Source organism: Haplochromis burtoni, unplaced genomic scaffold, assembly GCF_018398535.1.
Source record: "Haplochromis burtoni strain Fernald_Lab_line unplaced genomic scaffold, NCSU_Asbu1 Contig_9, whole genome shotgun sequence".
Classification (NCBI taxonomy): domain Eukaryota; kingdom Metazoa; phylum Chordata; class Actinopteri; order Cichliformes; family Cichlidae; genus Haplochromis; species Haplochromis burtoni.
This window is the reverse complement of record NW_024582370.1, coordinates 4,270,116-4,298,038: the sequence shown is the minus strand read 5'-3', so window position 1 is coordinate 4,298,038 and position 27,923 is coordinate 4,270,116. Positions and strand designations below refer to the sequence as shown.

General features: G+C 45.5%; 1 protein-coding gene across 7 annotated transcripts in view; it reads right to left on the bottom strand.

The window, feature by feature from the left end:
* Positions 1 to 262: 262 nt before the first annotated feature.
* The window catches only part of rerea (arginine-glutamic acid dipeptide (RE) repeats a), a 138,729-nt gene continuing 111,068 nt past the window's right edge, over positions 263 to 27,923 (bottom strand). For 6 of the 7 annotated variants that reach the window (XM_005914929.3, XM_042228427.1, XM_042228422.1 and 3 more), the window contains 15 exons: positions 27,027 to 27,151; positions 25,013 to 25,112; positions 24,190 to 24,288; positions 17,417 to 17,497; positions 8,425 to 8,587; positions 8,210 to 8,302; positions 7,467 to 7,666; positions 7,127 to 7,288; positions 6,919 to 7,032; positions 5,440 to 6,818; positions 4,583 to 4,805; positions 3,777 to 4,497; positions 2,825 to 2,995; positions 2,535 to 2,715; positions 263 to 2,430 (listed from right to left, as the gene is read on the bottom strand). In XM_005914929.3, the coding sequence (XP_005914991.1) occupies positions 2,397 to 2,430; positions 2,535 to 2,715; positions 2,825 to 2,995; positions 3,777 to 4,497; positions 4,583 to 4,805; positions 5,440 to 6,818; positions 6,919 to 7,032; positions 7,127 to 7,288; positions 7,467 to 7,666; positions 8,210 to 8,302; positions 8,425 to 8,587; positions 17,417 to 17,497; positions 24,190 to 24,288; positions 25,013 to 25,112; positions 27,027 to 27,151 (3,846 nt within the window). In that variant the 3' untranslated portion in view covers positions 263 to 2,396. The remainder of the gene's footprint in view (positions 2,431 to 2,534; positions 2,716 to 2,824; positions 2,996 to 3,776; positions 4,498 to 4,582; positions 4,806 to 5,439; positions 6,819 to 6,918; positions 7,033 to 7,126; positions 7,289 to 7,466; positions 7,667 to 8,209; positions 8,303 to 8,424; positions 8,588 to 17,416; positions 17,498 to 24,189; positions 24,289 to 25,012; positions 25,113 to 27,026; positions 27,152 to 27,923) is intronic. The other variant, XM_042228431.1, reaches the window with a different exon arrangement.

Sequence of the window (27,923 nt, the reverse complement as noted above, 5' to 3'; positions counted from 1 at the left end):
GACCCGGCAACAAGCCCGTCTGCTCAGCTGCAGAATTACATTTCAATAACACACACACACAAAAACAAAAACAAGAGGAATTAAGAGCACTTCCTGCTTTCTTTCTGAGCAATAATCCAAATAGTTTACCCTTAAAACAGGATTACTGTCTCTTTCCCGCTTGGATTTAGCGCGTCGCTTCCAGAAAAATAAATAAATAAAATGAACCTACCACGTGCAGACGGAAAAAGAAGGCGTGAAGAAGAAAAAAGATGAGGCGGTCTTGTGGTGTAACGTAGTTGTTTTTTATTTTAATTCCACAAATTTTTCAAAAAAATTACAAAATACTCAAATGGAGAGAACACAGGACTCACAATTTTTCTTATTATTTCTACTTTTTTGTTTACATTGTGTCATCCCATGGTGACTACTCATATATACAATAAGCTTCAAGATACCAGTATATATATAAATCTTAGCAGTCAGAATTTACATTCTGCTATTGCCGCTTTGAAACAAGAAGCTAAACCATTGACAACACTTAACATCAAAGGCTTCGGAGACACAAAAAAGAGGGAGTAGGAGGTGAGGGATCGTCAGGAGGAGATGATGATGATGATGCTGAAGAAGAGTAGGTTGTGAGGAGACATGGTGGGGCGAGGGATAAATTGGTGGGCGATGGAAAGACAAGAGTGGACAGGCTGTTGTCAGAGCTTCAGAGACGCGAGTGTGGTAAATGATAGTGCTCCATAGGACGATATGGTCGCTTTTAAATGCAAGTACAGTTTCTTTGATTAGTTAAAATAAAATTATACAATTATAAAATCAAATCAAATCGTCCATGACGGTCAAACAGTCTTAGTGCATGGAATAATTGCAGAATCTGTGTCATGGGCTACAGAAAGAAAAACGTGGGCTCGTGTGCACTGGTAATGACGGGTCAATACTACATGTAACAGTCAGTGGCAGAAACAAACACCACCTCTGAGGCCTCAGAAGGCCATGTGTATCCCTAAGGAACCAAGGCGTACAAAAAAAATACACACACACACACACACACACACAGGCACGCACAAACATCATCGACCTTACACCTCCTGGAGGTCAAGTGTCGGCAGGCCCCCCTCTAGTGTCACAGTGAACATTATTACAGCCTAGGTGGAGGATGGCTCAGTCGGATTTGAGCCCTGCAACAAACACCGATGACGGGACGGGGGAAAGAAAAGAAAAGAAAAAAAAAGGTGGGGGGGGACAGTTAGAAGACAAACTAGAACAGACTCACAGCCACTCATTCACACAACAAAAACAGTCCTGTCAGGCTCCTGTTACAGTGAACACTGTTTAAAAAAAATCAAAGCAATTTCCCCCCCAAATTTCTTTCATTCAGCCGATGTTTCAGGTGACCACATATCCTTTAAAAAGAAATCCTAAAAGTAGAGGATTCATTTGGCTCTTAAATAGTAATTGCAATCAAAATGGATAAAATCAGCTGAGCTCGAGGACGCTCCTTCAGTGCAAACTCTTTTTTTTTTTAATATCTTCCCTCCATCCTCAGCGTGCACTCCACAGAAGCGTCAGCGATCACGGTGTCACTTCTTCAAGTGCTTCCCCCATCGTTAAAAGTCCACACGCCGAGTTCAACCGGCCGAGCGTGGAAGGCGATGAATGGATGTGGTTGGCGTGACAGGCTGATGGTTTACATAGTGCATGTGTGGCTAAATCTAAACACAGTGATGTCAGAGGAACGTCACAACGCAACCGTAACTCTCAGAAACTGCTCGTATAATGCCATGGTGCTCCCCTCTGAAACAAGGGATAATGCTTTGAAACAATTATAACTGGAGGTTGAAACGACTTGGTTTGGAGTCCACACCTAGTAATAATAATAATTATAATAATAATTATATGTTTATATATACTATTTACAGACTCAAAAACGCCATGCTGTAGCTTTTCTTAAAATTATGAAAAACCTCCAACAATGTATTAAAATAAATGTTGAATTTAAGATAGCACTTGTTATTTTTCCATAAATGGTCTGACCGGTCTCGGCTTTTTCTTTTTTTTTTTTGTTTGTTCGTTTTGTAATAAGCACAGTGTCTTGTTCTAGCACCTACAAAAAAAAAAAAAACATCAGGGAAGCTTGTCATGCAGGAGTCTTGAGGATGTTGTCACTACTGGCTATATACCAAAGAAAGTCAATGTCTTGGAAAATAATAATTAAAAGAAAAGAAAAGAAAAAAGGTCCTCGACATGAACAAAAACAAAAACCTCAGGAGAAATCTCAGACGATTCACTTGGCTTTTTCTATTCGTCAAAACTGAAAGTGTTCAGAGGATCCTGAAGAGCCTCTTTGAAACTGCTCTGTAACAACTTCCTGTGTCCTGCACCTGTCAGTCGCCGCCTCCCTCGGCTCGTTACAGCTGCTTGTCGCTCTCCTTCTTCAGTCGACTGAAAGGACAAAAGAGCAATGTTTTAAAATTTAAAAATAAAAAAAACAACATAATCAAGCATGCTCAGAAAACCCGACTACAACAATAATTAGGATAAACTACCTGTAGTAGTCCTCCTGGCCAGGCAGTGGTCCTCCGTGCATGTGATGGTGCCCGTGCAGCCACTGCTGCTCCATGGCTAGCCTCTGGAGCTCGGCCGACTGGGCGTGCATGGCCTGCAGCTGGTGGGCCGCCGACATAGTTGGTGGAATACCTGCTGGTAGGTCCCGTGGGTATGGAGTACCTGGAGGAAGACCCAACACAGAAAATGTGATCAGGCTCAGACTGATAGATGATAGAAGCTCAGACTGATAGATGTGAGTAAGGAGAGTCAACACTGGCTGAGAACCTACCAAAAACTGGGTGTCGCAGCATCTCGTGTTCGTGCGGCGGCTGGCCCAGGAGAGGGTTGGGGATGGCGCCGGGTGGGTAAGGGAAGCGTGCCAGGTGAGGTCCGGCCAGGGGATCTACTGCCAGCGGATGGCCGCCGGAACCTGGAGGACACACAAGACATTCACCACCACCTTCTGGGAGTCAGAGTCTTAGGTTCAGGGTACACTCATTACAAGACAGTGTATCACACAGCATGCTACAGACATTAATGATACTCAGCTTAATGTAACGTTACTCCTCAAGGTTGATTTAAAGACTGCAGGGACTACGTTACTATATTTATCCATTGTAAAAAATCTGTTGGCTCTGTCAGTAACTTAAGGAAGATATGACTTCCTGTCATCCAGCCTGTCAGTGATGTACACTACATTACAGTGACACTGCTCACAAGTCCCTTTGTGCAGTCTTTAATGAGAGGAGTAACAAATTAGTGCAGTACATATTATATATATATATATGCATATAAATATAAATATATAAATGATACAATACCATGACAGATATGCTCACTTCGATACTTAATACAATATATCATTTGTTCATTTCACTACAACAACTTTGTCAAAACATCTCTTTCCTTTTAAACAACATCAGAATAAGTGCAGATAAATGGCAAAATTTCAAACAGCAACATGCTTCCTGAACTCAAAAAGCAGTCTGGCATCTGTTATGTTTAATCAAAATGTAGTAATTAATACTACATAACCAAAAGTACAATATATATATTTATTTCAGAGTGATAACAGGTTAAATTGACCTGTGAGTGACTCAGAGCTCTACTTTTGGTCTTCAAACATTTAATTAAATAAAGTATCTGTTCATTCTTAAGTTGTCATCTGTAATTAAAGCTTCTAAATTCAGTTTTTAATTTCACTGTCATGCATTTATGAATTAAGCAGGGCTTTCGTTTACCTTGGTGTAAGGGATCTTGCTGGTGGAGGTGGAGATGGGAGTGAATATGTGAGTGCTGGTGGTGGTGCGGCGTGACATTGAACATCTGCAGACGAGCGATGGGGTCATTGGCCACTGTTGCCATCCTCTCTGCATGGAGTCTCTCTGCTGCCAGCCTCTCTGGGTAGCTCATTTCTGGGCGCAGCTGGGGCCCCGCAAGGGCTAGCCGCTCACGCTCTAATGGGTTCAGGCTGGGATGAAAGGAGGCGAAAGGGTGAGGGCCGGCCATGGGGGGCAACGTGATGGCCCCGTGGCGAGCAAAGTGTTCCATGGGGTTTGTGGAAGGGTGGAGTGTGTCCATCTCTGGAGGCTTGACCTCAAAACCAGGTTTCATCCTTTCCCTCAGCTCCCTCTCGCGAATCTCTCTCTCGCGCATCTCCCGCTCTCGAAGCTCACGCTCCCGCATGGCTGGGTCAGCGTTGTATAAGCTGGGCATGTGATAAGCTAGCAGCGGGTCTGCGGGGTTGAGTGACACAAAGAACGGGTGGTTTCGATTGGTGGGGGACATGACGTGGGGCCGGGCATACTCGCTGAGGGTGCGTAGGGCGGGTGTGTCGGGGCCAATGTAGGGAGGCACAGCTGCAATAGTAGTGGGGGGACCGTCGAAGGGTGGACGCATGTGGGCGGGGCCGGCCATCTGAGGTTCGCTCATTCTGCCTTCGTGAGATGAACTGGAGGCTTTCTGTGAGGAGAGGAACATCATGCTTAGTTTTTCTTTTATTTTTTTTAGCGAAACATAAAAGTAAAAGAACGATTACACCACTCACCGCGGCTCTCTCAGCTTCCTTTTCTCGTTCCCGCTCTCTTTCTCGCTCCTTTTCCCTTTCCCTCTCTCTCTCTTTTTCCTCCCTGGCTTTCTGTTCTGCTTCCCGTTTGGCTTTCTCCAGAGCTTCCTCTCTCTTCTTGGCCAGTTTAGATGAAGCCAGGGGCGTGAAGTAGAAATCGGTCCGAGCACACGAGTTGTACCCCCGGTCCAAGTGCTTGTAGAAACTGTAGAAACACAGACACAAAAATAAAAACGTTAAAATAATGTCTTACGTTCATAAACTGACATTTGTTTGGAGAAAAAAAAAAAACAGATAAAAGAAGGTTCGATCATCATATCCATGTGAAATTTTGTGTACTGAATGGCAGGATAAATGATGAAAACACCGCTGGTATTAGCTTGCATTAGTCCATGTTTTAAAAGCAAACAAACTCCCTCAGCATTCACTTTTCCTGCCACACTGAGCCTATAATAAACTCCTCATTGCTATTCATTGGCAGTCTGAGAGTCACTTAAGCGGGAGGCAGCAACACGTACTCATATTCGGATGCTTCATACACTTCCATCTCACTGTAATTAATCTCCCTGTTTTCCATCTCTGATAATTCCGAACCATCAGCTACTCAGAGCTCGAGGCTAATTGTGGCCTTGGATGCCTGTTTTGCAGAGGACATTTGATTTGTTGCCTACATTAAAGACTTAAAACCTGAGGGCGACTCTTTGTTGGAGAGCTAATCAGTATCCCCTGATAAGAGAACAGGCAGACTACTGATAAACAGCCACCTGTGCAGGTGTATGTTTTTCTCTATTACAGATGTTTGATGTTCTGTTGTTTGCTCAGGCTGTTGACAGACGTACCGTGCTGATTGGCTGGCATGGCTGGGCGTATTGACGACTGTAGGCTCCGGGGAGGGGCTTCTCTGCGGGGGTGGTGGGCTCTCTGGCTCTTCCGACTCGTCCAAAGGCTCCTCTTTGATGTGCATGGGTGGGACCGCTGTGCCCGGGCCAGCACAGGTGACAGAGGCAGGAAGTGGCATGGAGATGGAAGAGGATGGAGCCGAAGCAGGAGGAGGCTGCAAGCCAGGCATAGAGTTTGATGATGATGGGGGAGGGGCGGTTGGAGGTAGAACTGTACTGAAAGGATGAGATGAGAAAGGTTGCTGAGGTGGCCCGCTGGGATGTGAGGCTGCTGCGGAGGGTGGCAGAGGAGGAGCTGGAGGAGGTTGGTGGCTGGCTGAAGGTGGGAGGCTCTGTGACTGGGTGAGAACTGGAGGCTGGGCTGGGGGAGGCTGAAGCTGCTGGCCTTGAGGCATGAGCTGGAGGGGAGGCGGATGTGCTGATGGAGGATGATGGTTGGATAAAGAGCTGAGAGGCTTGAGGGCAGGAGGCGGAGGCAGGTTTGAAGGCATCTGAGGGAATGGAGGTGCCGATACGTGGGGCGGGTGTTTGTGAGACTGTGGGTTGGGTATCTGAGGGATGGGTGTAGTTGGCGGGGGCTTGATGTGAGGCATAGATATTGGTGCGGGGGGCAAGGGCTGCTCTCTGGGAGGCTGGGCGCCGCTCTGAGAAGATGACTGGGACTGAGAAGGAGGTGTGTGAGCCCTCTGTTGTGATTGGCCAGAGACCGGCGGGGGTGGGACCTGAGACGGACCCACAGGGAATCCCTGAGGGGTGATGGAGTGAGGGTGAGCCATGTGTGAGGGGCCCGGCTGCAACGGGTGAGGCATGGGAGGCATGGGTCCGTGATGCGGGCTGGGTAATGACTGAGGTGGAACTGGGGGGCCAGGAGGCGGAGCCTGAGTCATAGGTGAGTGTGGAGAGGGAAGCCTTTGAGGGTGCAGGGATGCTCCTGACTGGATTAGAGACATTGGGCTTGCCTGGGGCAGAGGCTGGGGAGGTAGAGAGCTGGAGGCTGCAGCAGGGGAAACCTGCGGAGGCAGTGAGGGGGCTGAGGTTGTGGGTGGAGGGGGCGCCGAAGAGGCGGCTGAGGTGCCCGGTTGACACTGGATGACTGGAGGGTGCTGGCTCTGCAGGAGCTGCTGCTGTTGGGCAGAGGAGTCCGAGTCGCTCTCATTGTCACGGGGGCTCGGGATGCTCGGCGAAGAGCTCCGGTTGTCCTGATCAATGTCTTTAGGATCACTACTGAGCTCCTCGTTGATGCTCCGCCCATCAGAGCTCTCGCCCTCTCCCTCTCCTTCTCCCTCGCATTCTGAAGGCGAGTCTGGCCGACTCAGCTCCTGTGGGGACAGAGGAGAAGAAAGGAAGCGCATCAGCACACCAACTACACAACCTCCCCTTAACACATAGAGATAACACAAGCAATGATTGCAGACTCACTTGTGTCTTGGACTTTTTGGCGTTGGCCCTCTCGGGCTCCTCTGTGTCTGAAGCTCCTTTCTCCCGTTGCCGTTTGGCACTCTTCATAGGTGAAGGAGCTTCCTCTTTAATCTTCTGTGGAGCAAAAGCAGCAGAGACACAGAAAGTATACATTACAGAGGTGCATGCAATGAAAAACGAAGTGTCGACGACTCTCTGCTGTACTTACTTTGCTTGGCTTCTTCATGGAGTCCGTCTTGCTGTCGGTGCTGTCAGTGCTGGCTGCGCTGGGTGAAGTACGTCCGCTAGAGCGCAAATCCTCGTTGGTGGGTGAGGCTCGGCCATCAGGACTGGCTGTCTGCTTCTTACGACCACTACGTAGCGTCGACATCTGTAGTTTGAACGAAGGAAAATTTAGCCCAATTTATGAAACTTTCAAACTTTGAATAAAATAAACATTTGGTTTGAGATTATGAGCTTATTTCTTTGTAATCTGGGTCTGGATTGCTCCAGGGATAAATCTCAGGGTATGGTTCCTAAAAGTGAAAATAGAAGGATAGCTGGCGCACCGAGCCTCGGTTCCGTCGGGTCCTCATGCTATGCTTCCCGCTGAGTCCATCCTCTTCCTCTTTGACAGGTTTGAACATAAATGGCGGAGGGTCCACGGGCTTCTCGATGGGGGGCAGCTCACCGTACTTCTTGAAGTGAATGCGGCAGTCGGTGCACAGCAAGATGTTCTCGCGGCCCCCGTGGTGCCAGTCCTTGGAGGCTGAGGAAAGCCATTTACAGTTGTGAAATAACACAGTCACACAAGCAGAGAGGCACAAACATCACACAGAAATCATCTGACAACCTACAGTAATACTGAGGAATACAGGCACCACCTTAAAATAATTTCTCCTTTCAATATTTAACAGAATAAAAATGTTTGTACTACAGGCGCTACATCAATGTCTAATCTGTCCCCTGTTTTATACCCCATCTAAACTCCCAGGAATCTACTAATAAGAGCTTGATGGGTTAACACTATAAAGCCAAGTTATTAGCCACCCTTGCTTGGATGGCAGAAACGTCAGCGTGTTCAGATGGGAGCCAGCTGTGTGCAAAGAGGGGGAAGGATAATGAGGTGGAGAGAGTGAACGAGCTGTGGGTTCATGTCTGATTTGATCAAATTAGTCCTGACATACTCTGATGCCCATCTGTCACACAGTGCTGTGTTGGGTGGGCTCACACCGATCCCAAGACAGGACGGGAATAGCCAAGCAAGTCCGTATGACGGGTGTGCGCACGAAAAAGAGATGTGGCATCTTACTGGTCGTGAAGCAGTGGCGGCAGGCGTAGCCTTTTAGCTCCTGTTCGCTGTCTTCACTGTCAAAGTCATCTTCACTGGCTGAGCTGAGGTCCACTAGAGAGAAGAAGGAAGGAGAAAGATACGTCACATACATCTCTTTACCGACCAACGAGTATATGTCAGGCCAGGCCGTCCCCTCTCCTCCCAGCTGCCACCATGAGGTCAAAGCTACGTACAGAACTCGCTCGACGGCGGGCGTGAAGGAGTGTTGACGGGAGTTGAGGCGGTCCGTGTCTTGATGCGGCGGAAGACGGGCTGACGACGGTGTCGGCGATGGGCTCGACAACTGGCTGCCTCGGGAGTCTTCTTCCAGTAGTAGTAGAAAGTAATCAGCTCTCCCTGAAAGAAGACGATAAACAGGCACCGTTAAAACAGGCAGTAACATCTTAGGAACGCAAACGAGCGTCTGTGATAAGGGGGAGGATTCACTTTTGATTGCAAAGAGGTGAAATATCTGCAGTTAGGTGGAATGAAATCTGTGGAGGATACACATTAGCAGTGGGTGCTGCGTTTCACAGTGAAAGGCCATGGAGCGGGTCAGTCCATGCCAGGATTTGTAGCTGGCTGGGCATGTTTGTGCTGCGGCCCTGTCTGTCCCAGGATTAGGCCAGGAGACTCACTGAATGCAGGGATATTAGGATCAGTGCAATGGTGGCTGCCTGGGTGGCAGGAGGTTGAATGGGAACAAAAGAACATGTCAGGCAGAGCTTTGGCGCTACAAATAGGGAGTGAAATGGCTCCTCGCCCCTTCACTGGAAGAGTCAATTGAACTTTAATCAAACATTCGGAGGGGTGCGCTTGCCAGCGAGCGGGGCGGATAAATCCAGTGTACAAAAGGCCGTCAGGAAATCAATACCCAACTGAAACATTAACACATGCAATCATGGATCAGAAAGCACTTTGCTGAGGCAGCCTGTGCATATTAACTGCAGCTTTCCTGCCACACTCGTGAAACACAAGCCCTAAAAATTGGCAACAGGAGTCAGTGGCAATTATGTAGTTTCCTGTAAAGCTTCGCCTTTTCTGCCTCGCTGTGAACTCTCACTTGTTAGTCATCTTCCACTGACTCTATAACAAATTTACAAAAGGTGCAGTGTGTGTTCGCAGGGTGAGCAGTAAGTCACCTGTAATCTCAAAAGCCCCGAGGGCACCCAGCCACTGTCTGAGGTCTGTTAAACCGCTGTTCAACAAAGCTCCCAGGGTTTAATGGCTATTGATTGTTTTCCTTCTCTGCTTCAGCCGAGAAACTTGACATTAATTAGTCACACCATTGCTCTCTGAAATGCATTAACAGCTTTTCAGCAACAGCCTGATATCGTCTATCAAAATGTAGCGAAACATGAAAAAGGAGGAAGTGATTTGACGAAATGGCTAAGAAAAGCCCCCCCCCCACTTTAACAAAAACAGAAAATAAAGCCAGTGAACCGTAGCACACGTACACATACAATGTAACTCTTAGGGGAAATTCATATCTACCAGAGCCTGCAGGACTCCACCTTATCAGGCAAAGCAGTGCTGGAAACATTTACTGAGGGTGTCTGAGCTCAATGAAACCTCCTCACATTTCAGGGTAAATTAAGGCACTACACCAGGAAAACCACTGCTCCAGCCGAAAACAGTCTCAAACTCCACGAGCTGGTGGAGGCTTTATCTGGATCGGTGGATGGATTCCACATGCAGTGGGCTTTAAGATAAAAAAGCACATGGATACTGATTATATTATCACCTAAAAGCTACATTATGCTGCTGCCGTTTCAGTCGGCGACAGAACTTTGTGGCCTTTCTTGTGCGCCTCCCACTTCAACCTGCCGGCCAGTTGGGAAGGGGAAGGGCGCAGGTGCTAACTGAAAGAAGGCGGGCATCCTGATGTGAAATCTAATTGAAATGTGCAGATCAAAAGTGTCGAGTGGTGCCGAGCGCTGGCTTTGCTCTGTGCTTAATGACTGTTCTCAGCAGTGCCTCTCTGCCTCCTCGCTGCGGGTTGACAAGTACACGGCCTCAGCAACAGCTTGGCAGACACAAGGAAAGGTCACCCTGCCTCTCCATCACTTACGCTGTGTCAAGTACCATTACATTAGGCAGGGGCTAATGAAAACATTAACTTGGGCTTTTGAATGGGAATTAACAGGTGTGGTGATGAGCTGGTGCAGCTAGATGTAAATAAAAAAGAGGAAAACAAGAAGCACAGTTCAGCAAATTCAGTACAAACATGATGCAGTGGAAATGTCTGCAAGTACAATAATATCTGTAATATACACAGATTTTAAATTTGAATGCAGCAAGTATAGCATGGTTAACTAAAACTAGGTTGCAGGTAACTAAAATTAATTTAAAAAAATAGATGTTTGTGAACCTAATTCAAAGTAAAATGAAAATAAAGAGAAAATATCCTCTATTTTAGTGTTCGGTGTTTTTTTGTTTTTTGCCAAAACTTGCCTTATGAGGCTTTGATATACATGCCCATTAAGACCCAACTGCTTTCAAAATCTCCTGTTTTTAAAAAAAATTATATCTGTGGTGACTTTCCTAAATCTCGCTTCAAACTGAAATGAGCAAACCTGCACTGAAAACTAACTGAAACAAGACTGAATCCAAAGCAAAAAATCACAATAAGATAAAAATAATAATAAAAGCTCGTTCAAAATCATAGAACTGTAATAACTGTGTAGTGCAGTCGCACTGATAAAGGAAGGACTGTGAGCACAGTGAACGTGTTGTGCAGAGAAACAGCCCGATGTGAACATGCTGCACGTGAGAGAAGCTTTGTGCAATACATTTGTGTCACAGTGAGACTGGCAGATTTGGGTCCTCTGAAGTTGTGCAAGTCCCGTCTCTCACACCGACTGAAGACTTTTCTGCATCAGAGCCACTTTATCATGCTGCCACATGCCCGCAGCAACAATTTAACTCCAGTTACCTCGCAGTTTATTCTCCCCGTTTGGCCGTTGTGGAAGCAGGTTTGTGTTTTACCTACTGATGCCATGTCTTTTTACCCTCCCTTCATAAAATTAACACGTCCATAAAAGAAACAACTAAACAAACCTGCATCTAAAACAGCTGAAAGACAAATTTACATAGTCCCAAGGCTTCTGCAGCATAATTTTCTCCCTAGTCCACTAAATCGCTGCAGAGCGGCACAGAGTGTGCTGCTGCTGCTTTGCAGAACATGAGATAGTGACAACATAAGCTCAGTATTATTAGGCCTTTTAGGCTGCTTCCATCTGCAGGAGCTTTCTGGCCGGTGGATTATCCAGCAAGGGAAGGGCTTACCCTCATATCAGGGCGCTCAGGCCTTCCGTTCCAGTTACTGCCACTTAAAATGGTCATCTACATAAAGATGTGCAGTTATTTAAAAAAATATGTTCATAGTGATTGTTGTGTTATCGCTTTAAATTAAATACTTGCAGTTCGAGTTCATAAAGCATGCATATAGAGATGTGTGACTTTTGTATTTTAACCTTACTGTAATATTATTCTCACAAACAGCTGCTAACAGAGGTTAGCAGGTGACGAAATTAGGAAAATTCCTCCTGAGGCCAGATTTTGACTGAAAGGGTTAACCACTTTAGGCTGCAGTGTAATTGTGGGTGGGAGCGCTGGTTGAGGGTGAGCTCGGTGGTCGTATGTACACGGGTAGAGCTGAGGGCGAGGGCTAAACTCGTGTATTTACACCCTCATCTCCTCTCAGGCCCAGGCCTGAACAGATGGTTTCTGTTTTTCCTGGCAGATTTGTGACAGAGCCACAAAAGGCCTCTGCTTTGACATGAAGCCAAACGGTTAAGGCCGTTATTGGCAAGAGCAGGGGAAGGAGGAGAGAACAGGGGAGAGCCGAGGAGGGGGAGGGCTGAGTGCCGAGGAGAGTCGAGAGGGAGGAATATAAAAAAAAAGAAAAAAAAAAAAAGAAAGCCAGCAGCGGAGAACAATGGACAATCAACACTGAATCCCAACCACAAACCAGTCCTGAAAATCTCACAGCAAATAAAAATCTCTGCTAAAAATTTAAGGCGGTCGGGGAGCAGAGAGGGCTGGGAGCGTGTGATTTCTAGGTTCTGGTGGCTGACAGCGAGTTGTGTAAACAACCATTAGTGCAGCATGAACCTGCGCTACTCCTGCTTCCTCCACAGCCTGCAGTCAGAGCAGGGAGGACTGCTTCCTGCTTCATTTCAGTAAGGTGAAAGGGGAAGTATTTTTGAGCTAAATCAAGCCAGGGCTTAATTATACATGAGCTGGACCTGTGGACTCCCAACTCTTCCGTCGCCCATGACAGACTGTCTGGAGCGTGCGCGACTTCGCCATCATCCTCACCATGAATGAACTGGAGGGCGTAACTTTATAAACGTGTATGTGCTTCAGTGGGTTTGTGCGTCCCATTTAATATGTTTCAGTGAAAGTTTATTTTAGGAATTATCAGGATTTTTATTAAAGTTGCTGAAATGGTAAAGATGACAGAAATGTGCGCTTCCAAACTTTTTATATTATATGCAGCCAGTGACACCAGAGTCTAGTTCTGGATTTACAAATTTCCAATAATAAATAAAACATCGTTATGTCAGGTGGAATAAAAACTATTAGTGCTTAGAGTTACCAAACTACACTTTCCCTCCTTACGTCATTTATTTGTGTTTGTGTTGTGTGAAACTAAATTACAAGGCCAAATATTTAAGCTACTAGGCACATGTACAGTATGTGATGAATTCAAAAACACACCTACACCATAGCGATGCCTCAAAAACGAAGAAAGACTGAATAGTGAAAAGATCTTGGCTGGTGGAGCGGGGTGCATGTGAAAGGCGGCTAAATAGACAGCCGTTCCCTGCTGCGCAGCGCCTTTCTGCCGGAGAATGACTGAATAAGCTCTGCTTTCACAGGTCAGGGATGCACATGCTGAAGAATCAGCACTCGTGTTTTTCCTGCTGTAAGCGATTTGGCCAGTGAAAGCAGATTGGATGGCAACAGTGCCTTTTTTGCTGGAGGGTCGATCCTGCGTGTTCTGCTGATAAGCTAGTCTCCCCTCCCCTAAAAAAACAAAAACAAAACTCACAACATGAAGCCTACCAAAGAACTCAATTACACAGGAGCTCTGGCTCTCTGGGCTCCGTCTATTAGGCTGAAAAAAGATTTTGCCTACACTCAGCTGCGCTAAATTGCCTGTGGTCTGTTAAAAGAACATCAATACGTGCTGGTTGAGCTTCCATCAGCCGGCAGCGATTTCACTGCCTAAACAAGTTATATCATTTACCAAACGCGGAAGCTGTTCTGTCACACCGCCGACAGCTGCTGCCAACTGGACCAGGCTCCTGTAGTTTGCTGCTGGTTTAATTAGTGTTTCAACCTAAGTATTTATAATCACACTCATCCCCGAGGTTCTGGCTGCTGAGCTGAGGACATGGCAATGAATTCAATGCGACGTTTGTACAGATTGTACCGGGGCAAACATCTGCTGCGTGAGGTTGTGTTGGGAACACCGTTCTCCTGTTGGGCGTCCCATAAATGACAGGGCCTTCGGGGACCGAGTGCTTCCTTTTTTCTCCGAGAGAAGAAGATGCTGTAAGGAGCGCTCGGCACATCGCCTCCTTTAAAAATCAGACATATAGCTCAGATCTAGCATCTCTGTGTGGACCTGAAAATTAGCGCACGCGCTAGAATGATAACAAACTGCAGGAAGCTGATAAATTAAAGCTCCAATAAACTCACCAGTTGGTGTTGGATGCTAACTGTTTGCTGACTGAGAGCGCTTGTTCAATGCGTGACGTTAACAGGAAGAAAACGCACACTGTGGCTTCACCTGTGTTAGCTTTTCTAATGCGCTGCCAAAGCACCTTTCTGTCTTTTTCCCGCTCTGTGCCAAAAACAAAGCAGGAACCAGCAGCATAAAAACGTCTCACCAAATCAGTTTTAGCGTTTTTATCTCCCCCCCACCTTTCCTGCCCTCTACGTCTACACGGATTACAGCTGACATTCTGGGCTGTAACGTTACTAAAACGACACCACCATCTAATATATATGACCGAACTACAATTACGGAGTCGTCTTGGTGATAATGCTAGGCCTTTATGAAGTTAAATATTTAAACACGGAGCAAAGAGAAACCAGTAGGGAAGCTGGTAGGGAAAGAAACCTCTCACACACACTCAGATGCTTTTGTCCTATGCCTGTAAATTGTTTTACACTGCTTCACTGACTTTATTAGATTAAGGCTGCTCTGAGTTGTATTGTGAAACACTTTCTTGATCTATAAATATAGAGTATAATACACTTATGTGTGCATGAAGTAAGTAAATTACCAGTGTTTTCATGCAATTTAAAATCTCTCACAGGACGCAAAGAGACAACCTGTACTGTATATAATTTCAGGCATGAGTTGCTTTTACATCAGTGTTTTTTACGCTGTCATGCATATTTTACTTAGCTGAGTAACACTGTTGTCTGCACACTGAAAACAGTCTGTCTTTAAAGTAGTAAAAGCCCAGGTATTGCAATACGTTCTCATTTGCAATCTGCTGCTGCTCGTGCTGTACCCTTTTCCACCAGTGACGTCGTCTGGGCTCGGTCCTGCAAGGAAATGGGCCAAAACTCTCTAATTTGATCTAATTTTCAGCTGTCAATTTCTCTGTCGAGCTGCACGGCAAACTAAGCAGTCGCCGATTTAAATCAGTTTGGCAAACACCGTCTGTTGATGTTCTTTATGAAAACGCTCCCAGTGAAAATATCAGGCGCGTAGTTATCTGTGATCTACCATTTCAGCATATTCGGTTGTTTAAACACTGAAGGCAGCAGATCGTGTTCCATGACGTCCTCTCGTGAGTGAAGGAAATGGTGGCCAGTTGCAGACGGTCAGGCGACACACCCACCCACTTCCCCCTGTGGGCCTTTATGTGACTTTATATAAGGCATTCCTGAGTGCTAGTCGGGCCTGGTGTGTTTACACAGCGCTGGGTGCTTACCCTTGGCACTGGCTGTTCGAGCCGTGCTGACGCTTCAGGGGCAGCGCGGCTAATAGGAGCTAGCGGGAGGAGCAGTGAGGGCCGGGCGCGCGGTACCGGACCTCTGGGCTTTGTGCTGTGCGCTCCGCTCAGGACTCATACATCTTCTTTCATGCAACTGGAATAGTGTGTGTGTGTGAGAGAGACTGGAGATAATGGGAAAAATCTCTGTTATTTCCCACACCTAAAATATCTAGAGATATTCTTGTTCTCATGTTCTGGAGATCTGGGATTTGGGAATGAGGAGGGAGAAAATAAATGGGCACTTTCCTCCGGGTATTAGCTGGCACTTGCTCCGATCAGCCAAGCAGCACAAAAACAAGCTCAGTCATAAGCAAAGACTTGTTTTTTTCTCCTTGTGTGAAAACACAGACTTTACTGGCTCTTTTGAGCCAATGCCCATTTTACTCCCTTTTTTCATAGGTCGCTACTACCCTCTCCGTGCTCTCCCAGTCATCTTTTCATATTTAAAGGCCAGTTTATTTTCCATTTGCAGGGGGAAAAATTAATCTTTCTCTGCTCTGTGGTGGTGGCAGGCCCATATCCTGGAGGAGGTCTATTACCTCTCCTGCCAAGTAGACTCCCCCCTCCAGGTTGAAGTGCATTAATACCTCCTTTATAGCCAATCAACTGGACTAGTCATATATTTCAAAACCAGTAAAAATAATTGAAGAAACCCTCTGCGAGGAAACAGTATTCATACACTTTAATCTCTTATTCAAGAGGCTCAAATTGGTTTTGAGGAATAAAGAATGAAAAAAAAAAAGTAGCACAAAAGGAGACGACACTAAAGAGTTGGGGTGTAAAAATATTACAGGATATGTTGCGGGTTTTAGAAAAGGAGGGCTGACGTACCCTCACCTCGGAGCAGGCGAGGAAATGAAGCAGATGAAAAGTATGACAAACACCTTTGATTTTCCTTTGATGTCTGTGTCAGCACTATATCGGCACACTTCCAGCAGGAGCAGCCTCGCAGAAACAGCAAAGTCTGCACTGTTTCATGAATCAAAATGTATATCTAAGAATTATTTAACAGCCGAGCCTAAAGGCTTTGAAGCAACATGAACCTGTTCGCTCTGCAGCCAATTACAGGCAAAATAAAAATGCAGGTCGAGCCCTTTAAGAGGTTTTATATCTAAAGAAGTAAAAGCACAAAAACAGTGTGGCTTCTGTGTTTTGTTTCCAACACAAAGTTCACACTGAACGAGGTGAGCTGCTGTTAATCATTGCCAGGCCTGAATCTGACCTGTTTGTACTGTGGCACGGGTCACACGGACGTTCAATAACGATTACAACACACACCCGCACGAAGAGCAGGGAGCCGCTGACAGGAGGAAATTCCCTCTGCTTATGTGCATAAATAACACATTTACAAAGTGCGAGAGGTACAAAACAACTTTGGCAGTCAGTGACAAAGCTTTTGTTTGAAGGAGGCATACGATACAACCAACAGGAAGCTACCTCTAACCGCAGGCACAATAATCTCCAGTTGCAAACGTTTGGAGTGTACAAACATTTTCCTCTCCAATCAGCTAAGAAGGAGACAAATCTCTGAATTTATAAGATAAAAAAAAAATACTGGCTTAGGTTTGATTAAATGACAGTAATCAAAGTTATGGCCTTCGATTCTCTCTACCAGGCCAGACACAAATGCAACTTTGTTGATGTTCAAACAGTCACGTTTATTGCTTTGTAATCCTAGTGGAAGACATCGCATTGCCCTTTAGTTTGCTCTGAAAATGGCTGAAAGACCAAGAGAAGGAAAGGAAAAATCCCAAGTGCTAATAATAAAGCACTGTAGCACAAACATGAGATAAAGCAGGCTGCTCCACAGAGCTGACATATGCTGTAAACACAGTGGTTCAAATCACATCTGCACTACTTGTTTACTACTTGCTAACAGAGGGTGCTAATTAATGTTGAGTGTGTAACTTGCCTGGGAAGTACATTTAAGCTCAGGTTTACACTCAGGTGCAAACAAGTATTTTTAATATTAATATTATTATTTTCCCCTGAGCCTGATGTGATAATACTACGCTAGAGTTGTTGGCAAGCAGCGCTTCTTAACAATAAGGCCTCATAGCATTAAACTAAAACTTGCTTTCTGTAACTTACAAGGAAACTGCAAATGCTTCAGTTTCTCTGTTTTTGTATCAGTGGCACAGAGAGAAATAAACGAGCTTACCGTCTCTTTGTTGGGCAGCAGCTCTTTCCGGATCCTGAAGAAGTTTTTGCCGAACTGTCTCAACCCTTTAATGAAGCGCTTCTGCAATTTTTTTGCACAGAGGAAGAGAGAGAGAACGAGAGAAAGAGGGGGGGGAGAGGGAAAGAAAAAAAAAGAGAGCAGTGAGTATATGTTAAGTCAGCTAAAGTACCACAGAATAAAGTTTTCTGCTTAACACCACGACAAAGAACATTGTTTTCATTTCGCTACTCTGCGGTCGTCTGAGGTTTGCTGTGTTTTTTATAAACCTCTACAGCCGTTTAAACTCCGGAGCAAACACAGCCATGTCAGGGCAAAACCAGAGAGGAAATGACAGGCAAGGCAGGGAGAGACGCTGAGATTAAGCTCGTCGTTTCACGAGCGCAGAACATACAGTTAGACAAACACGATCTAATGTGAAAACAAACACAACAGCAGACACGCCAAACGTGTTGTTAATCTCCCAAGTGAAAGTTCAAAGTCAAAAGCTAAACTTGAAGATGCCTCTCTGTGCGTGGCACTCCGTTTCTAATTCTGTCGTTATATTTTGGCAATCTAACAAACCCCAGAAAAATTTAAATGTCCAAAAAAAAAGAATTCTTTCCAAGTGAGGTGAACTACACGATGACAGAGAAGGCTACTTTGTGACACTGGATTTAATCTGACATTAAAAATAAACTGAACGTCAACGAGAGCCCTTACCTCAATGTGAGCACAAAAAAAAAACAAAAAAAAAAACAATGTCGGAAAGCCCCCAAAAATCAGAGCAACCTACATATATTTCTTCTCCTTTAAGAGCCACAGACTGCGAGCCATAAAAAGCGACGGCTGAAAAACATTCATAACCAGCGAAGCAGACAACCAACAGATTTACTTTCTTGCTCCAGAGGCGAGCCCCGTTCCACAGTGATCTCAGCCAACCGTTTCCACCAAGTAACTCCAGCAAAAAAAAAGAAAAGCAGAGAAAAGTCCTCGGGGAGCACAGCACAAATCTCTACGTCCACCCACAGGTAAAGGGAAAATTAAAGGGGGGTAAATCCACAATGTCTCCGACAGGACGTCGTTCTTCTTATGTTTTTTTTTTTAACAAGAAAGAAATAGCTTGTCACTCTCTGCTCTTCCACTACAAAGGGGAAGGCTTTACATGTGATCTTTCTGCAAGAGAGCCTCTGGTTTGCAGCAGGATGGAAAACCCGAAGTGGAGTCCTGTGCTTCATGTTAGTGTTAGGCACAGCTTTCATTTCAGCCTCTAGCACTGAATGGGCAAGCTTTACTTCTCTACCCACCCCTCACACACACACACACAAACACACACACACACACACACACACACACACACACACACACACACACACACACACACACACACACACACACACACACACACACACACACACACACACACAGAAAAACCTAAGCCAATGCTTGCGACTGAAACTACACAGGTTTCTATTTCCTTGTGAGGAAACTACAGCATGGAGTGAGCCTGCACAGAGGCAAAACTAGCTGCCCGCCTGAGAGGGGAGCCAGGCTGACACAATTTGTGTGGAGAAAGGTCTTGGACACGGTGGAAAGGACACAAGTGGGCGGGAAAACCAGATATGGAGCCTCTCCTGTGTTGTCCGGAGTTCATTTTCCATGCCATGTACAGTATGTTATGCAACCACAGATTGTTTACATACCTCATTTTGGTGGGGGAACAAAAGCCAAATTTACAGAAGTAACGCAGCCTGCTGCGAAGCACAACTGTCTTTCAGGGAAAATTACAGGCGAGAGAGAGCTTTGTGAATTACTATACTTACGTCCTTAACACAAGCAAACTTGATATTCTCAAATTTTCCAGCTCTGCTTTGTTATTGTGCAGACAAAAACATAAAGAAAGAAGGCACAGGTCGAAATTAAACCAGACTAAACAAGCAAACACAAGAGGGCCTGATCAAAAAGCTAGTCGCGCTCAGCTGACAGCTTAACAAAACGGCCTGTCCTGTAAGTGTCATGAGACAGCAGCTAATTTGCATTCATCAGCTTGAAGGTGTAGCGGCTGATTAGCCAGTAGATGGAGCCGTCTCTAACACCAGCACCACATGCAACGGGGAAAAAAATAAATAAATTTCCGACCACTCAAGGGGGTTAAGGGGCAGATTACTATTTACACTGTCACTCAAAAGCAGTCTAGAGAGCAACAGAGCACCAGTGGAAGGCCTATTTCAGGGTTTGTTTGACAGGCGCTGACAAAACTGAGTAAATAACCAGCTGAAGTATTAGCTTCACAAATGTTTGCGGGGGAAAAACAAGAGGAAAACTACCCGAGGATTCACAAATATTTAATAAACCTGAACCTGAGGTAGACCAGATGATAAGGTGGATGAGGGGTGAGGTGGTGCTGAGGATAAATTTCCATGTCTCAGCTTTACCTGAGCCTGCAGAGCTTCTACGTCAAAAATCAATTAGACCTGCCCGTGCAGCCTGCATCTGTCCTAATTATGTCACCTTAATTATGTTTCCCCCCCAACTGTACTATTTACTCAGTGCGCCCGTTCATCTCCACAGAGGAGCTGCATGCGTGCTCTCCCTCCCTCTCGTTTTCTTTCTCTCGCTGGCTCCCTCCTCCCTTCTCTACATGTCGGCTCCAGTTTAAGGCTCCATTTCAGCTGCCTGGGCTCACTGCTCTCCAGCCCAGCTAATAAATCATCTGCCAATCTGCTCCCCGAATCGCTCTGCCCCTGCTCCGATTGCTCCAGCCCTTGGTTGCTAGGCAACACAGCAGCAGAGGAGGGGCTTGGAGAGGCAGAGCAAGCTGAGCAAGGGGGGGGGGGAGAGAGAGAGAGAGAGAGGGAGTGAGTGAGTGAGCAAGAAGGGGAGAGGGGGGCAGCTGGGTGGTGGAAGCGCTACCAAATAGCCATCCGCTGTGCAGAAACAACAGGCGTCTCTCTCTGAGCGTGTTCCAGAGCGCTGGCGCTTTTTACCCGCCCCGAGTTTCCGCCCCGAGTCCAACAGTGCACTATTGTAAGCCCAGAGAGGAGACGTAAAATAAGAAAGAAAAGGAGGAGAAAAGAAAGGAAAAAAGGCATTAAATAGCCCTTTGTTGCGTGCAGGCACTTCCTGCTTGAGAGATGATTGTTCGAAGCAGTAAAACTGGTTAAGATAAATGCAAACATGGGCGCAAAGATAATATCACAAAGACAGGCTCAGACTCAGACACACACACACACACAGAGGACATAATTCCTGCTAAATGTCATTCCATAAAAACACTGACGCAAGAGCAGCACAGCAGCAAACAAAGCTACTTCCACTCAATATGGAGTCATTATACTTGACTTGTTGTTAAAAGCTGACCTTTCCGAGCCTGCTGCGAATAAACCCAGAGGGCTGAGGGCAATCAGTCAGCTAGCCAAAAACAAAAAGCAAAGAAACACACACACACACACACACACACACACACACACACACACACACACACACACACACGTCTGTTATGAAACATCAGCCCGTTACATTGGGCCTGGTGAGCAGAAAGGAAATCACAACAGTCTTGAATAGGGGGAACCGCACTGACAGACAAGAGACTACCCACATCCTCTTTGTACAGACACCTCACAGAAAGCACAATCTATGTAGATATGCTAACATTTGCACTGTTGTCCCGCAATTACAACCATAAAGTATATTTTATAAGCCTTAACTTTTCTGTAAAAGACCTAAAAGTCACCCCGCCCTCAATTTATTTATTTTTTTAAAACAGCAAATGTGAAAGTATCCTGATCCTCTGCAAAGCAAAGCAACATCCACTGCTTTCTTTTGCTTGCAGTGACACAAAAGGTGGCAGGAAATTCCAGCACACACCCATCCTGCCTGCTATTTAGTTATCAAACAACAACCGTCTCCTAAATAAAAGAAACACACTGCTGGCACAATAAAGGGAATAAATTTTGCTGTTGACATTAAACATAGCCTGCGGCACGGGAAACAGGGAGGTGTGTTGCATTTTATCCGTCTGCTGGGTGTCAGCTCGGCTCTGCAGGTTTGTATTCTACCACTGGGGGGCTGCTACTCTGCTCTTCTCCCTCGTTCCCCCCCTCCCCACCTCGTTGCTGTCGGAGGCCCTGCTCCAGTCATCCATCAGCCCAAGAAACAGCCGGAGATAAGCCGCAACAGAGTGCAGCTGGCTGAGGAATAGACCTCCCGCCCTGCAGCAGTCGTAGATCAGCCTCGCTATCTGTGACGTGGCGACACACACGGCACGGCTGCTGCTTCTGATTGTTTATAGGGCACCTCCTGTTGGCCGGCGCATTATTAGCACCGCTTATTTACTAGAAGGAATGACAGCAGCCTCGGGTGAAGCCACATTTCATTATGATGACCTTCAGCAAAGTCTGAAGGGCCAGAAGGTGCAGAGGAATCAATTTACTGATAAAACAACTGGATTTCCTTTGAATTCTACAGACACACAGTGGATCTAAATGAATAACTTTAACTAAAATCAGCTCAATGTTACCTCTTTCGATCAAATAAAATGATAATAATCAGAACATATTTTATTTTATAAACACGCGAGATTTTTCTTGGGCGTAATCTGCAGACATCGCCTTAGTCACACGTCAAAGGGTTTTGGTTGGCGCTGGCGTCAAGGTGATGGATTTCCGGTGTCTGACAGTTGCACTAATAATGTCACGGTGAAGGATTGTTCGGGGATTGACTGTCACAAATCTTTCTGGAGTGAAATAATTTTCTCTTCCTGCGAGAGGACAATAAAAATCAAACGACACTCTGCTTTGAGATGTTGTCACTTCGTCCAGAGCTGTAATGAAACGCCAAACATATGACTGTGGCAGCGGTCCTGTCGTTTGAATGTGTGTGTGCGCGTGTGGGGGGGGAGATTATTCGCATTTCACTCAAAGTTTAGAAGGTTGAGACGAGGTCCAGGAGTATATGCTGCTGCAGCAGCCGTAATCACACGGAGGACAGGAGATGTGAGTCAAAGAGGGAGGAAGGGAAGGTGGCAAGTGACCCCGCAGACAGGCTGATTCTGTCATTTCAGCGGTCCCTGCTGTCACTTTTATTCACATCTCTAAGAGAATGGCTGGGGTGAGAAAAGAACAGGCAGGGATAATGAAGCCAGTCCTGGAGGCGACGAGATACAAGAGGGAGGAGGTGGAGGAGGCAGAAGAGCGACGGGGGTGATGATGAATAAATGAAGAGCAGCAGGGCTGGTTTCTGCGAGTACGTCAAGGTTGGAGCTGCATTTACACCTGTCCCTCAAGGCTGCAGGGCTGAAAAGGCACAAGTGGTGATCAGATCAGTGGAAGCCGTGTCCTTGGCCAAGAGTCAAGATGCTGCTTCCCCCCCGGGCGGCAGACGCTGTGTTGCAGGTGAAATCCTGCTGACTGCCTCCACCCGCAGACACAAAACGCTCTCGGGACAGAACATGGCAGACGCTGCGTACCGGACTCCCCAACAGCTCCTCGGCTCTTGTTACATAACGCCGTCAGCACGGTGAGATGAATCCGTATAAATGAATGAGTGAATGGAGCAGAACACAGAGAGCAGCGGGGTGACGGTTTCAGCACATCATCTCCCAGTGGAACAGCAAAATAACACAATCAGACACACATATATGTATATAATAATGGATGTGACTGTAATGGAATATTCGGTCTATTCAAATTGCCCAAATGATTTGCTGTGAGCTTGTTTTAGTGTCTGAGTCTCCTGCTGCCGAGACAGCGTTTCTTTGACAAGTGGTCTGTGGTCGACCCCGCTGTGGTCGAGTGTGGCAATAAAGCCTCCCATCACCGCGCCCCGTCCCTCGCTCTGATTACCTTTGCACAGCTGTGCCTGCCATCGGCAAGTGTAAATACGAACGCACAAATAAAAGGCAAACTCATAAGTAGTCCACAAAAAAGGAGGGCTCACTTAATTTGTTGTGATCCGCCGCGGCCCTGCCGTGGGCCGAGGGTTTAATTTAAACGCGTCCGTCGTGTTTGATTACAAGACAAACGACGCCCATTCATTTCCACTGGATACGAGCTGGAATCAAAGTCTGCCAAGCGTCAGGATTACGAAAACAATATCACCGAGAGGAAAGGCTGATTCATTGAGGAGGAGGAACGACTAACAGCAGCCATTCAGCGAGAGAGGCGGGTGTTTGTTTCTAAGATCTACAGTCAGATCCTTCAGCAGTGTTATCTTTAAAAGAGCCCGAGTATACAAACATGCAGCGCAGTGTGTCATAACGCATCAAGGCCAAAGCCGGCGCGCTCAGTCGTTCTGACACGGTCTAATTTGGCGCTTTCATTCCCCTCCTTCCCACTCATGATGCAGTGTTTGATCAGGGAGAAGGGCTGCCATTTTCTGATCCCAGCCCTTCAACAGCTGTGCTGAAATTCACATCGAAATTGAAATGGAGGCAAACGTTACCAGCCCCCCTTTTTTTCCCCTCTTCTCCCCCTTTTCCAGGCTTCTATGCTAAAGATTTATTCTGTGGGTGATAAACAGGATGCAGCTGCTCTTGAGCCTTGGAGGAGCTGGAAACTGACAAGTGTTTTTACTGATGTTTTGTGAGGCCAGGCCAAGAGTCTCAACAGCTCCCTCTGAAGTCAAACGGCAGACGAACAAGAGGCGCACAGAGTGAAATGAAATGACAAAAACAGCAGCTCGCTGTGGAAACCAACTAATATTTATGCAGCCCGTGTTATTTTTAGATCAGCACGCGTTTGCTAATGCGTGACAACATAAAAGAATGGCTCTCTTACCACTTCATCCTCAGACCAGCACTTCTCTATCAGTTTGGGTACCGGCTTTTTCACCAGACGCTGCAGAGCCTTGCCGGCGTCGTAGCTGCTCTCGTGAAGCTAGAGGGGAAGAAAAAACAACAACAACAAATAAATGAGAAAGCAAACAAACATAGCTTTTTAAAGAAAACATTTATAAGGGTGCCAACTTTCTTTCCAGTCTCACTAAGGGCACCTGAGTAGCATCCACACCTTTTAATGAGCTCAGAAAGCAACGCAAAAAGATTTTACATCCAGGTGTGACTGAAGCTGTTACTATAAATGAGAGGGATGTCACACACTAAAGACCCAAGACCCCAGCCTAGATATAACAACAATAACAGTGACAAAATCAATTGCCGTGCTTCTTTTAAGCTTTGTGTCACATTCGGCTGGGCGAAGCAGACAGCGCTGGAGCTCTTCCTCTGAGAATAAACAAGCATCACTCATTGGAATTGCAAATGGAGAGTAAGGTCAAGAGACAGTGACCTGCCCGCTATGTTAATTTTCCAGTTTATAGATTTGGAATATAGATGCCCTGTTTATGGTGATTATAATCTCTTTCTTGCTCTCAATTCCTCCAGTCTTCATTATCAATCCGACGGACAAACCTCGCGTTATGCCTAATGCACTGCCGGCTCCTGAGGACGGGTTTGCTGAAAAGGACTTATCACTGCAAATCACTGCACAGTGAAATCACAGCTGAACGCACCGTACAAATCTCTGCGATTCATCGTTAACTCGGTTCATTTTCTGTGATGCACGCTCGGCTCGCAGTATTAAGGCTTGCTGCAAGGCTACTTACAGTGTTAAGTGCGTTTAATGTAGTGTCATCTCGAGACGCTGCTAGACACCCATCTTCTGTTGAGCCTCCATCACACATCCCTGCGAAGGCAGCCATGCTCCTGTGGACGCGACACAGATGATGTAACGTTTTTAAAGGAAAGGCCACAAATCTAGCTAATCATTCCCACACAAACATAAGCAGAGGACACCTGGAAACAGTTCCTGCCATTCAAACGTGGCTACCCACATAATGTTGAATAAACAGCCTGCACACTACCTCAATATTGAAACACAGAGGTCACCTGACTGAACAAACATGATCGCGCAGTCCATTTATGTGCATATCTGCAATTATATGATTAAGTTTTAGAGTCAAACAAACATGTGATTCAAGTGCAGACTTTCAGCTTTAATTCAAGCAGTTTAACAAAAGTATTTCATTAACCCTTCAAAAATTATGACCATTTTCATAAAGTCGCATATTCATAATAGGGGGCCATGTATAAAATTTAAGTGGACAAACTAACCCAGTATTAAATAAAACGCTTGTCTGATGTGATCTCCCTGTTCTTGAGTGTAGCCGGTGGTTTGCACCTTATTCTAAACTCTATGTGCATTCACGAAGACGTCTCTAGACTGTAGACTGACGATAAGCCAACCTACTTCAGCTCTTGACTCGGTTACATCTTACAAAGTTGTTTTTTGTAACCATGGAAATAATTTAATCATCATGCAGTTTAGTTGTCTTCTGTGGTCTTTCAGGACTTCTATCTCACTGGGCTTCACATTTAAAATTATAGTGAAAGGCTACAAAACATAATTTCAACACTTTGAATCGAATTCAGATATTATGTCTGCCTCATTTGTTAGGAAATAATAAAGATATTCAAAAAAAAGAAAAAAGGAGAGTTAAACAGTAGATCTACTGAATAAATCAGTGCTGCTGAAGTGAGATGCATTTTGCTGTAGTTTCAGCTTGTCGTGCACCTCTTCATTTGTGTAACCTGCTGTGGGTGGCACGCTGCCGGTATCGTGCCAAAAAGCAATCGCCTGCGAAAAACTGATTTCTGGTATTTTCCAACAAATGATTGTGGGAATTTAAACTAAATAAATGACTTGTTGGAGTGTAATTTGTCAAACACATCTCTCATGAATAATAAAAAAAGTCACATTGAGCCAGAAAGAACAGTAAGGCGAAGCTGCAGTTTGTGGCAAAATGACTTTTCTATATAGTTCCCTTCATTTATCCAAGTAAAAAGTATCACTGACATTTAAAAAATGTTAAAACAGAAACCGTAAATAGATCGTAACTCACAAAAGTTACTGCTGGCACCTGCGGCGTGCTCGTGGGCGCGCTGCACCTCATTTGTAGAAAACATGAACAGCTTTGGAAAATTTTACTCGCACGTCATAGTTTATAAATCATTAACAAAATATTGTTGTTGAAATTCTTGAATCACGCAAAAAGGTAAACACTGGTGTTGTTATCAAAGTTTGTTCTGTTATGTACTGATTTTTATGACAACACCTGCGTTCACGGCAGCAATTATGATCATTACCTCACTGGCCAAAATATTATGGACCCGAGTGTAATTGAGGTAAGGCTAAACATAAACTTCAGTGGAAGTTGTGCAATGCTGTCTGGCATGGTGGCATGGTGATTAATTACACTGTGGCCTCTGACACAGAAACCTGTCAACACACATCACTGGAACTGGAACTGGAACAACATCCCATCGAGCTCTGATGACCGATTGCATCCCAAGATACCGAATGTGATCAGAGGGCAACACTAATAAAAAGCAATAAAATACCAACTTCAGCAATTCCCATCCTGGAATTGATCCTGGACAGAGAGACATGATCATGACATTTACTTTCACTGACAAAGAGTATTTTATTCATATTTGTAGGTCAGAGGTCAATTTAAAAATCACTTTTCCCCCCTTTTTTGTGTGTGTGTGAAAAACCTCCAACAGCTTTAGACCTTGCATAACTGCCAAGTCTGAGGCCCTGTGTGTCTCTGGGCTCACCTTGCAGCTCTGAGGTACATGAGAAGGTCACAGTCATTGACCCCTGGCATCCAGACCAGCTCCTCATTCTCGGTTACGGCCTGGCCACCAGGGGAGGGGAAAGGCTGCAGCTCCGGGAGCTTGGCCTAATTAGGTCCACGGAGGAGGAGAGAGACAGATGGTGTCACACTACAAATAGCACACAGGCTTGAAGAAAATATCCTCTTTCAGCCGCCTGTCATCAACTTTTCACTGTGTGTTCCTGAGTGGTGGGACGGCAGGAAGCTACTGTCACAATAGTTTAATACACAGTATATATGACACCGGATTATAAATACTCTGAAGGTGTTAGTTTAAGACGGGATTATGTAAAGATACCTGACATTAAAGGGAGGGTAACACACACACAACTTTGCAGAGTTTCAGCACAACTAAAACCAGCAGGCGCAAACATTACTGTGAACAATCATGCAAACTTAATCCAATCAGTAATTTCATTCCGATGTTCCCAGGCAACATGTAAAGATTTATAACCGCGTGATGTTTGCTTCAAGAAAATTTGTAAAATTAACAATAACTGGTGCTGTGAGTCCTACTAAGTGCAGGCCGGTCATTAATGACCACACAGTAAAATACAGCTTTAATCTGTCAAATAATACACATGCATAAATCACAATGATTCTGCAAAACAAGGGCACAGACTGTTACACTAGTGCTCTCTAAAATCCGGATCTCCTGAAGTAATTAAACAGTAAATTCTCAAAGCTTGGTTACATTTGCTGCCTGTGCTGTATTTATTGCAAAAACTGTAACTCTGGGTTTTTGCTGGAAACCACTACTTACGTCTGTGACGCAGTACTGAACACGAGACTTTTCTGAATCTAGCCACAAAGTCGGTGAACAGAAATATGATAATCG